This window comes from Urocitellus parryii, chromosome 9 (assembly GCF_045843805.1).
Source record: "Urocitellus parryii isolate mUroPar1 chromosome 9, mUroPar1.hap1, whole genome shotgun sequence".
Lineage (NCBI taxonomy): Eukaryota > Metazoa > Chordata > Mammalia > Rodentia > Sciuridae > Urocitellus > Urocitellus parryii.
In genome coordinates this window covers 101,115,952-101,128,436 of record NC_135539.1, presented here as the reverse complement: position 1 = coordinate 101,128,436, position 12,485 = coordinate 101,115,952, and the positions used below count along the sequence as shown (strand labels likewise).

The 12,485-nt window shown below is 38.1% G+C and overlaps 1 protein-coding gene across 2 annotated transcripts in view; it reads left to right on the top strand.

Moving 5' to 3' along the window:
• Nucleotides 1-12,035, top strand: part of Tgfb2 (transforming growth factor beta 2) — an 82,979-nt gene extending 70,944 nt beyond the window's left edge. For both annotated transcript variants that reach the window (XM_026387991.2, XM_026387990.2), the window contains 5 exons: nt 2,838-2,970; nt 3,092-3,202; nt 4,707-4,884; nt 5,940-6,093; nt 9,501-12,035. In XM_026387991.2, coding sequence (XP_026243776.1) covers nt 2,838-2,970; nt 3,092-3,202; nt 4,707-4,884; nt 5,940-6,093; nt 9,501-9,659 — 735 coding nt within the window. In that variant the 3' untranslated portion in view covers nt 9,660-12,035. The remainder of the gene's footprint in view (nt 1-2,837; nt 2,971-3,091; nt 3,203-4,706; nt 4,885-5,939; nt 6,094-9,500) is intronic.
• The last annotated feature ends 450 nt before the right edge of the window (nt 12,036-12,485 follow it).

Sequence of the window (12,485 nt, the reverse complement as noted above, 5' to 3'; positions counted from 1 at the left end):
TAATAGTCTCTGAGAATATGAGGGATATTCTCTGAGTGATGGAAAGCAGCTGTTTCCTGTTTCCACTAAGGACTGCATAAGAAGAGTGGAGTTAAATTGCAACAAGTGGATGTAAGGACTCCTTGTCCATAAAGTTCAAGACAATAAGCCCACAAGACTAAAGTCACTTCTCTGCTTCAGAACTATAATAGCTAACTCTTTTTTGGGGGGGGGTGATTTACATGTAGCCTGTTCCTGAATCTTGAACTAGTAAAACATCTAGACGACCTTTCACCCTTTCAGAGTATGAAGTTGTTCATTGTCTGAGCTGGCTAATGCCCTGATTGTGGAGGAAGCCATTATCCTCAGTCTTTCATGATATTTAAACCAGAAAGAACTCCAGTCTCTGCTCCCCTTTGTTGTGTTTTCAGAGCAAGATAATCCAGATTTATTCCTTCTCTATGAGGTAAAGAATTTTCATAGACTTGCCAATATGTATTTTTATTGTCCATTTGGTCAGTATGGTCATGATTTATTTATTTAAAAGAAATGCAGTGTCTTCAGTGATATTGAATATTATATATATGTGTGCGTACATATATGTCACATATGTCCTGGGCATTTAATATGTGATACACTTATTTTGATACATAATTAAACTATTAAATCATTATGTCATATATATATATATATCACATAATAATGAAAGCAATGTTTTAGGACCATAGAAAATATGCAAAACATTATGTAATAGTGTATCACTATAGGAGATCAGCTAGGAGAAAAATCTAAAGACAGAAAAAGGAGTTCTGGGTATGTTATTAACTTTTAGCCAGTAAGACAGATGGAAATGCCTGAGAATTTCTTCGCAAGCATTATTTTTATCCTTCCTATCCTATGTTAGTTTAATTATGCCATTTATTCTGAAGTGGATAAGTAGTGTCTTACTTGCCCAACTGGGAGTTATTTCCAAGGAAAGCTTTGATTCCCAGAGGACTGACTGATGTTAAGCAAAGTTACAGCTTTATGTCAGCATTAACTGTGTGTACATTCCACCATGGTATATTTTCATCCTGTACTGACATCTATTATAATCTTATTTAAAGATCTCTGCCTTTATTATTAAATGTGTTCTGCCATCTGGAAAGGGGTCAGGGTGAATCATGATCTGACTTTGACTTCCCTAACATTTTTTTTTTTTTTTGGCTTTCCAAATTCCAGCACTGAAGTAGAAAAATGACTTAGAGTTGCTTTGTATCCTCTTTCTGTGCTTGTTCACTGTGAGGGACTAAGGGACTTACTTCACCCCCCTGAGTTTCTGTTTCTTTAATCTACCTTACAGCAATATTTTGAGGATTACATTAAGTGAAACAATGTGTGCCAAACCCAGAGCCTGTTGTGCCCAGCCCTCCAGTCATGTTTATTTGCTTCTTTAATTCACAAAAACAATCATTTGCCTATTGAAGGATCATGATTGCTTCTGGATTCTCTTTATTTATAGGGGTTCTTTGGACCATTGGGGCAGGCCTGTAGAATATGATTTGTGAAAAATTCATGAGGACACCCAAGAGTCCAATCATAAAATCTCTTTCCTCTTTTATACTTTCTTAATCCAGAAAAAAAAATGACTACTATAATGCCAAATATTCTTGTGTTGTCAAATCACCTGGAATAAATTGTGTCTACACACTGACAGGGAAAATGCATTTTAAAATCAATAGGAAATCACACTTTTTTTTTTGCTTTGCAAGGCTAACAGAGAGTTAATCAATTATTTAGATCTTCAGAGAGTCACTTAATAGACAATGATTCAACTGAGTCCTATGCTTTGAAATGCTATCAAGTTGAAAGCATGATCCTTGACTTGGAGAAGCTTGTGAACTTGTAGAAGAGACCAAACCCATAAGTATGGTATGAAGAATTAGACTGAATGTAAGAAAGGACAGGGAAAACAGGTCCTAAGCACCTAAGTACTGAGGAAGCAGAGGCTGTAGATTAAGGAGAGGATTTACTGTAGCTCTAGGAGACTTAGGATGGTGGATTGGATCATAAAACATTACTGTTTCAAGATAGAATTGTTGAAAACCACCACAACTATTCACTTCCCATAGAAACCCAAGAACATGCTGTAGTTGTTCTTTACTTATTTGAAATCAACATTTCTTTCTAAAGTCTCGGTTTTGAGCTGATTTGCTTTCAGCCTCTCAGAGGCACACTGTGCCAGATTGCTCCTGCCCAGATTCATTCTTAGGCTGTGGGATATGGAATATCTTTATAAATCATCACAAGTCGTACTGAGAGTAAAAATCCCAGCTAGAGGCTTACCTCAAAAGCTGAGGCAGGACACATATTTTAATGCCAATGGATTTAGGAACCAAGGTTAGGACCTTGCTGTCTTTGGCAGAAGATTTATAATTCAGGGACTTTGGAGGGTGAGCGTTGGGTTTTCTGAACGGGACGTCTCCCCCCCCCCCAGTCCCTCTCTGTACCCCAGCTCAAGAAATAAGGAAGCAGAACAACAAAACCATTAACTTAATAGCATAGAATTTATGTCCAAAATCTCACAAAGCTTATGTCAGCAAAGCAAAATAATTACTGCCACTTTCTTTTAGACACTTGGCTTTATGGTTCCCGTCACCTTTATCATAACATGCAGCTGATTTAGTAGCTCTATTTTTCATGGCAAATGGCCTGGTGTTATGTTTTTATGTATGTGGCCATGCTTGAGATGACAATACGTGGACACACTGGTGTGCAGCTAAATTTAGATAATGAATCAGGATAATGTTAATGGTTGGGGTTTCGTCAGGCTGTCGGTATGCCAACTGAGCTTTAGCTCTTGCCTTGTCTCCCTCTAGATCCTCAAATCCAAAGATTTAACATCTCCAACCCAGCGCTACATTGACAGCAAAGTCGTGAAAACAAGAGCAGAAGGTGAATGGCTGTCCTTCGATGTGACTGATGCAGTTCATGAGTGGCTTCACCATAAAGGTTATAACCACCTTCTAGTTTTCTCCCTAGATGTGTCCCTAAGTTATTGTAAATCGAATTGCAGATTTAAAAGTGCAGATAATATACTTACAAATGACCTCCTTGACTTAATGTTTTCCAGATAGGAACCTGGGATTTAAAATAAGTTTACATTGTCCCTGCTGTACCTTTGTACCATCCAACAATTACATCATACCAAATAAAAGTGAAGAGCTAGAAGCAAGATTTGCAGGTAACTGAAACTGCGTGGTGGGGGAGGGCTTGTGTTGATAATCTCATGAGGATAAAGTCACTTTGCATTGTTGGATGAAGTGTGCTGGCAAAAATATGACTGGAAAAAAGTATAAGGAGGCAGAAAAGACTAGAAGAAAGGGATTGTTTCCCGGTTTTCATACTCGGCAGTACCCCACCATGACTTGGTCAATACTAACTGATTGGCTCATTGACCCTGAAAAATATTGACTAGTCAGTTAAACTCTTTATTCTTCATTTAAGCAAAGCTCATTTTCCATCTATTATGATATTATAGAACTATATGACATACACTCAGTGAAATCCATTGATAAGTCCCTAAACCAAATATCAGAAACCGACAACTGTTTTTCATCAGAGAAAAGAGTCCTCTTAAGCCTCAGTTTCTAAGCCTTAACTTCCCTGTGTTGGAACAGTCGCCCTTTTCTAGCCTGTACCCAATATTTCAAGTTTCTTCCTTATCAGACTTTTATAATAGCTGATAAACACAAAGCAAGGCTTTAGATTTCCCATGCCTACCTTTAAGTGAACTAACCAAAAACCAGAGAGAATAAGAAGATGCCAAGGGCTTGGGTCACTTGGTACATTGGATAATGAGTCACTGGGGAAAGAGACCAGAGGGAAGCCTGTGCCCACGTGCCAGTGCCACATCGGCCTACACTGCCAGGTCAGGGAGCTGATTTCTCTTCCCTCCTAACATCACCTGGGACCTCCATCCACTTTTAAAAGGCTACAGTGGCCCCCACTCATAGAAAAATGCTCCCAGAAGTTTCAAGATTTATTTCAGTCTCTAACCTAGTCATGATTCTCTTGAGTGTGGAGATTAAATGCTTAAACTGGCAGTCTCCTGAGCATGCTTTGGGGAGCTCAAGTTTCTAAATCTCAGATGGAATCAGGAAAGTGTTGAGGATGCCATAAAATAAATGAAAAAGCCCTTTCTTTGCAGCTTCCCAAAATAGCATTAGGTAAGGGTGACTTCTGTTTCACTTGAACTTATTTCACTGCCATGGAGCTAAGTCTCAGTTTAGGCTCATTAGGAAAAGTCTTCTGAGTTTAGCAGTCTTAGGAAGAATGTGAGCCTGCGGGTGACAGGGCATGTTCTATGGCTGCACGTTCATTCGTGGAGGGTTTGAACACAGCCTACACTGAGGATAGACTAAATTAAACTGCCTAGGTTGCCTGTGACCATGGGTCAAAGTCTTCTTCTGCTGTGACTTCCTAAGCAACAGCTCTGCCTTTAATGCTGTGCTGCCTTCTGATAAGAGACCCACATACAAGTGTAGTCACCTGTGGTAGTCCTATTATATGCCACATCTGTTTCCATGGGGAATGACTATAGCCAGCCAATGCTGTCATGGTGGTCATCACTGCTATTTGTGACTATATACAAAAGAAAAAAATATATATATATATATATATATATAGCTGATAATATATGATGAAGGTAAAGCTAAATGTTTATTACCTAAATGCATTTTTTCAAGGTATTGATGGCACCTCCACATATACCAGTGGTGATCAGAAAACTATAAAGTCCACTAGGAAAAAAAACAGTGGGAAGACCCCACATCTCCTGCTAATGTTATTGCCCTCCTACAGACTTGAGTCACAACAGTCCAACCGGCGGAAGAAGCGTGCTTTGGATGCGGCCTATTGTTTTAGGTAAGAAAATGGAGATAAAACCGAGCACCTGTGTCTGTTATACCTTCTTCTGCCTTTACTTTTTCCTACAAATTGACTTGAGTTGAACTCATAGACTGAGGACAGTACAGCCCTGGTATCTTGTAATCCTGTTCCTCTCGGAGGCTTTGAGCAGTTGTTTCTCTGTTGTATTCAGCAGCCCGTGACCAAAGAACAAAGGGTGAAGGGGGAAAACTAGCCCCCCATGATGATCGCCCAAATCCCTCTGAAGGGCTTTGATGCTGAAAAAGAAAATGAGCTCTCTACCCTTCTTCCCAGAGAAAATAAATTCATTCTAGATGTGTGACGTTGACTCTATAATTCAGGAAGACCTGCCATCTGGGTGACCTTACCCTTCTCTTCAGAATGCCTGTGGTCACATTTTTTTTTTTTTTTGACAGAAACAGAGATGAGATAGTAGAGAGTGCCATTAGCTACAGAATCTTACAGAAGTAGGGGAACAGGATGAGAACTTATTTCTCATCCTGTGGTTTCCTATCCAGTTTGGTAAAAGGAGAGTTGTGGGACGATGCCGGGTCCTCCATGATAGCAGTGTCGTGTCAGAGGTCACCAGGCATTTTTCACTTTCAGAGCCTGTGATTGCATGCAACTTTTCCCTTGATTTCTAGTGTATTGTGATCAAGTAATGGGTGGTAAAATGCAGGATATATTCTCAAAGATAAATGCCTTAGATGGTTCTCTGAAAGTAACTCTTGTAATTTGGTTTTAATGTAAAAGGGCAATAGAGGCTAGCTAGCACAACTGCCACTTCCCTACATAAGCATTTGAGAGTAAAGGTTTGACTTTCTAGGTCACAGACAAGGGAGTCAGGGGATAGGACTCATGAGGTCATCCAGCGGGTTATCACAGCATCCTATCATGAAAGTCACTTAAGATTACAATAAGACCACTAACACCTAGCCCAGGCTATGTGGTCATTAGCTTCTTGTTGAATAAATGAATGGATCATTTTCTGGTTTGGGATAAGGCAGGTGGGAAATCAGCTTTAAAATCTCCACTGATGTTTCTTTCAACAGAAATGTGCAGGATAATTGCTGCCTACGTCCACTTTACATTGATTTCAAGAGGGATCTTGGGTGGAAATGGATACATGAACCTAAAGGGTACAATGCCAACTTCTGTGCTGGAGCGTGCCCATATTTATGGAGTTCAGATACTCAGCACAGCAGGGTAAGTGTTTGGCTAACTCATCTCCTCTGTTCTAGGCTGTCTGCTATTGTATTTTTAAATGAACTGTAATTGTTTTTATGCCCTTTTGCCATCATGTGTGCCTAGGTGCTGGATAAATCTTTTTAGATGAGGAGAAATGTAGGCTGTAGGTAAAATAAAAAAGTAACACTGATCCCTTTCAAAAGCAGATCACACCTTCTCATCAAGATCATAAATGACTTGAAGAGAGTTTTGTTTCTTGTTGTATATTTTTAACAGCTATACACATAATTAGGTTCCCCACTCCACACACACAAAAACAGTTTGAATCAATATACACATAGTGTCATATATAGCTAAGGTGTGAAGGGACCCAGAGGTCCATCTAAAAAAGTATCTGTTATCACCTCCATTGGGGATTGGCATATTAGAAATAACACTGAAGACTGCAGTTGGTGCTTTGGTGTATGATTTACTGTAGTAGGAGAATTAGAAAGTCCTTTAACCTCTCTGAACCTTAAATTTCTAATCAGTAAGAAGGAACGTCTATATTAAAAGTTATCTTTTTTTTTTTTTTTTGGTTCCAGGGACTGAACCCAGTGGGCCTTACCCATGAGCCACATCCCCATCCTTTTTTATATTTTAGTTTGAAATAGGGTCTTACTGAGTTGCTTAAGTCCTCGCTAAGTTGCTGAGGCTGGCTTTGAACTTATCATCCTCCTACCTCAGCCTCCAAGCTGTTGGGATTATAGGTGTGTGCCACCAAAAGTTATCTTTAAATTGATAATGCTGAACTGGAGAGTTGTTGTGAAATACAAAAATGATACATGTGAAATTATTGGAAAATTAACATAAGTCTTTCTGAATACAGCCCAAAGTTATCAAGAATCTGCATATATTTAGTCAAGTTATTTCCATCTAGATAGAGGGCTAACTTAGAAGGCAGGTCCAAGTTTGGATGCTGTGGATTCCCAAATCCAGATCAGCAAAGTCTTTTTCTTTATAATAATGCTATTTTTCCATATGCTTCTTCTTTCCTACATCCTTCATGATATAGGATTATAGAGATGGAAAGGACTTCATCAATAATCTCGTTCAAACCTTAACATTTAAAAAAAAAATCAGAATGTCGACTGTGTACATGACTTGCCCAAGATCAAACAGAAAATGAAGGACAAACCAGGGCTTGGAAGGCAGCCGTCCTTTTTTATATAACCAGGCCTCTATTTGCTCTGTCTTACTGAGTATAATTCCTAAAATGTGGCTTCACATGGGGGTTTCTATTCTGCTCTTTATGCGTCTGTAAATCTCCCTATTAAAGCGGCATTAGAAAAATTGCCTTCACTGCAGGGTAGGAAAATGAACCTGCTGCCAAAAAGAGCACAGAATGCATTCAGCTGAATTCAAGAGTTTGGGGGGTTATCAATTATTTTAGACAATCTGTGTTATAAAAATTCCTCCTCGGTTCTCATGAAAAATCATGTGTTAGTGGAATACGAAGTATATTTATTTATAAATGCCTGCATAGGCTGGAAATGAAATTGACAGATACGGTTCCCCTTCCTTCAGCTGTTTTCCCAACTCCCCTGAAGGCTTTGGCACTCTCGGGTGACCACGTGCTTGCCCATGTGAGGGAAGCTTGCTCATGCCTGTCCCTTTGTCTGAGCTCTCTGGCCAGGCTGCTTCATCTGGGCTGCGGCAGCAGTAGCTGTAATGTGGGCACGGCCCAGCTGCCAAGTAGAAACATAATTCTCCTCCCCGATACACAGAGGGAGTGTGTGAAGGCTCAGACCAGGCTTGTTTTTCAAGGAGAGAGGAAGAATAACTGTCATGGTCACAAATATGTGGTTTGGACCGTTACCCAAGACACCAGGGGTAGCTTAATAAAGTAGTCAGTGTTGCTGCACTGAACAGATCTTGTGTCTTAGGATGAAAAAATTGCAGTGAATCTCGAGGAAAAGGTCACTTACTGTTTGACTAACACATTAATGGCATCCTTGGAAATGTCTCTGTGTCATCAGTGTGGATCCTACATACTTCCATTAGTAAAAGTCATAGACTCTTTGATACAGAATGGGGACAAAAGTACAGGGCTAACTACACAACTTTGTCTTCATTCCGTTTTAGAACTGGCTGTCCACTCCTCCCTCTCAGCCACTACCATTTATCATATGAAAGGTTAATGGAAGGTTCATTATTATTTTTTAATGTACTTTCTGGTTGTACATGGACACAATACCTTTATTTTATTTATTTTATTTTATGCAGTGCTGAGGATCGAACCCAGTGCCTCACTTGTGCCAGGCAAGCGCTCTACTGCCGAGCCACAACCCCAGCCCCATGGCGGGTTCACTATTAATACTGCTTTTAAGAAAAATCTAAGAAAGTGAATAATGAAGAATGTAGATTGCGTTTGATGCCATTCTTAACATCATTGCAGTTATGAAGCAACAGTAAATGAAAAGACTTTTAAAAATGACAATTTAGGCCAGGTGGCATGGCACATGCCAGTAATCCCAGTGATTTGGGAGGCTAAGGCAAGAGGATCGAAAGTTGGTGGCCAGCCTCTGTAATTTAGGGAGGTCCTAAGCAACTTAGTAAGATGGTCTCAAAATAAAAAATAAATAAAAGAGCTGGGGATGTAACTCAATTGTGAAGTAGTGCCCCTGGATTCAATCCCCAGTGCAAAAAACGAAAGAAAGAAAAACGACAATTTGGTGGCATTAAATTGTCCTGCAAAGATAATTAACATAGAAAGATTTTACATTATATAAAGGTGTCCTTTTCTATGCCCAAGGGTAAGTTGAAGCTCTAATGACAATTTTAAACATTTTATTATTTTTTTCTTTTTTATCCATGTATCTATGATCTCTTCACCTAGCATAAATGTATTATTTTGTCCAGTCAAGACTTACTAGGGCTAAATGATACAAAGTCTACAGAGTCCTCAACCTCAAAAGATCTCTTAATTTTCTTGGGAATTTAAAACATACACTCACAAAACAATTTCAGTTAAAAAGTGGTTTAGAAACAAGACCGAATACTACAAGATATGGCAAATGTATGTGGCCTCGATCAGAGTAGGCAAGTTGGGAAATTAGGAAAATCTGCAGAATGAGTAATTTTGTCCAATCTGACTTTTATAGATCACTTGTTTAAAATGCATGAAAAAAAAAGCATCTAGTGCAGAAAGGGTGAGTTTGGTGATTGCTAAGGACACATACCAATCTGACCAAAATTTAAAGTAAAAAAAAAAAACAGTAATATACCCCAAATAATTAAAATTGCCTACTAAGTGCTTTGGCTGATAACAATGTAAAATGGTTGTTGAAAAGATAATATGGCTTTTCTTCTCTCTCTTTTTTTTTTGTTTTTGCTTTTATTTTGGTCTTGCCCTGTGGTATCACTCCTTTCCTGTGTCTATTCAGGTTCTCAGTTTATATAACACCATAAATCCAGAAGCATCTGCTTCTCCTTGCTGTGTGTCCCAAGATTTGGAACCGCTAACCATTCTCTACTACATCGGCAAGACACCCAAGATCGAACAGCTTTCCAATATGATTGTAAAGTCTTGCAAATGCAGCTAAACTTCTTGGAAAAACGACAAGGCAGAAATCATGATAACAACAGCAACGACCATGATGATGCTTGTAACAAGAAAACATAGAGAGCCTTGTTTCATCAGTGTTAACAGATTTTGAAAAAGCGGTACTAGTTCAAATACTTTGGAAGTTTGCGTTCTGTTTGTTAAAACTGGCATCTGAAACGAAAAAAGTGGAAGGCCTTATTCTACATTTCACCTACTTTGTAAGTGAGAGAGAAGAAGCAAAATCTTCTTTTTTTTTTTAAGAAAAAAAATAAACACTGGAAGAATTTGTTAGTGTTAATTATGTGAAAGAAAAAAAAAAAACAGGAAAATCCCATTAAGTGGAGTTGCTGTACGTACCGTTCCTATCCCACGCCTCACTTGATTTTTCTGTATTGCTATGCAATAGGCACCCCTCCCGTTCTTACTCTTAGAGTTAACAGTGAGTTATTTATTGTGTGTTACTATATAATGAATGTTTCATTGCCCTTGGAAAATAAAACAGGTGTATAAAGTGGAGACCAAATACTTTGCCAGAAACTCATGGATGGCTTAAAGAACTTGAATTCAAACGAGCCAGAAAAAAATAAGAGGTCATATTAACAGGATGAAAACCCAAGTGAGTTATTACATGACCAAGCGAGTCTGCATTAAGATAAAGACCCTGAGAACACATGCCGTGTACCAACTGCCTAAGGAAGCTTCGTGTAAGGTTCAAACACTAAAAAGCCTGTTAATAAGAACAGAATGAGTCTGTAAGATTTTTTTTTTAATTTTCCTTTTAATTGTAAATGGTTCTTTGTCAGTTTGGCATACCAGTGAAATGTTGAAATGTTTTGACATGTACTGATCAAACTTAGGACCTTCGAGTATTGCTGTATAGCTATGCTACAGTTTTTATTTTTTCTTTGTTTTGGTATATGTAACCAGTCCTGTATTATTAAAATAGATGGGCATAGAAGCCAGCATAATTGAAAACACATCTGCGGATCTCGTTTGCAAACTATTAAATCAAAACATTAACTACTTTACGTGTAATGTGTAAATTCTTACCATATTTTTTATATTCTGTAATAATGTCAACTATGATTTAGATTGGACTTAATTTGGGCTCTTTTTAATGATCATTCACAATTGTATGTTTCCTTTAGCCGGCCAGTACTTTTGAGTAAAACCCCTAGATTTTGACTTGCACTATAAATACATTTTTAAAATAGTATTTGCTCTACTTGTGCTTTGTGTATTGTTCATTTTTATGACATAAGCTACCTGGGTCTACTTGTCCTTTTTTTTTTCTTTTATGAAAAGAATAGATTTGAGTTCAAGTGGTCTTCCTGCATCTTCTAAGCATAATTCATAACCAAGTCAGTTAGGAAGCTTCTACTTTAGGAAAATGGGGATATTGTGAACACATAGATAAGTGAGGGAAATGTTTTAGTTTTAATGAGGGTTTAAAGATCTGAACTCAGAATCTTGGACTGAGTTAAGAAAGGGTTCTCTAATTTGACTTAATTAGTGTTTTCACAGAATTTCATTATTACTTTAAAGAGGGCAGTTCGAAGAGAACATCTTTTCCTTTAAAGTGAGATTTTTTAGTGTTAACGGGAAATTGAAAAAATAGACATTTTATTTGGTTTTTCAAAAGAGGGAAGAGTCCAGGTCAGCATTAGTCATTTCATTCATTTCACTGAAGTTAAGACTTTTATAGATGTTCTTTGAAGGTTAGAAAGGCACAAGCCAGAGCCTCCCCTGATCAAAACATTCTTTCCTTCCTCTGAATAAGAGTCACCTAGAGCTGAGGCTAACACTTACTTTGCTTTAATAACTGAGTTGCATCATTGCAGAGGAGGTACCTCGTGTTAGGTTTGTAGGATATATTTGTCACTTATTCAGGTTTAAGATAAAAATGTACAGGTAAAACAATGGAATACTTTCAGTTTCACCTAAAGGGCAGCAGAGTGAGGCATGAATCCAAAGAGAAGTTGATTGGTATGGTGTGCTTCTTTTTTGGAATTTCTCACCATGAATTCAAATGAAGAATTGGATTTTGCAAGTTTGAAAACTGGAAAAGCAAGAGATGGGATGCCGCAAATAGTGAACAATCCTTGTGTTGGGTGGAACCCAATCCCAGATTTGACTGTGTGTTATTTTCTTTCCTCTTCCACTTTTCTATTAATTCTGTGTAAATCACTTTTATTTCTGCAGGTATTTTCCTCTCATATAAAACGACATTTTGTTTTGTATTATTTTGTCTTTCCTTATGAATGCACTGATAATATTTTAAATGCTCTATTTTAAGATCTCTTGAATCTTTTTTTTTTTTTTAATTTGGGGGTTCTATAAGGTCTTTATTTCCCATAAGTAAATATTGCCGTGGGAGGGGAGGGTGGTGGGAGGGAGTTGGGGAAGTGTTAGTACGTGGGTGGGGACAGCAGTTTGTATGTGTTAAGCAGCAGTACAATTTTATGGTTGGCATGGTTGAAAAGATGGAATATAAGAATAGCTGTTTTGTATTTTGATGACCAATTATGCTGTATTTTAACACAATGTATGTCTGTTTTTTTGTGGTGCTCTAGTGGTAAATAAATTATTTCAATTATATGTTGCTGTGTTTTTCTATTCTTAGTAACATCCTTGAGACCAGCAAACACCCGTGATGCATGATGCACTGAGAATATTCTCAAGCTGGAAAAGTCAGGTCACCCCTAAAGTTGTCCTTTGTACTTTTTTCTTCTTCTTCTTCTTCTTAAGAATATTTGCTTCAGAAATGACATGCTATAGCTCAAGAGCCAGGACATATCTATCAAGGACTGAAGAAAGCCCTGTG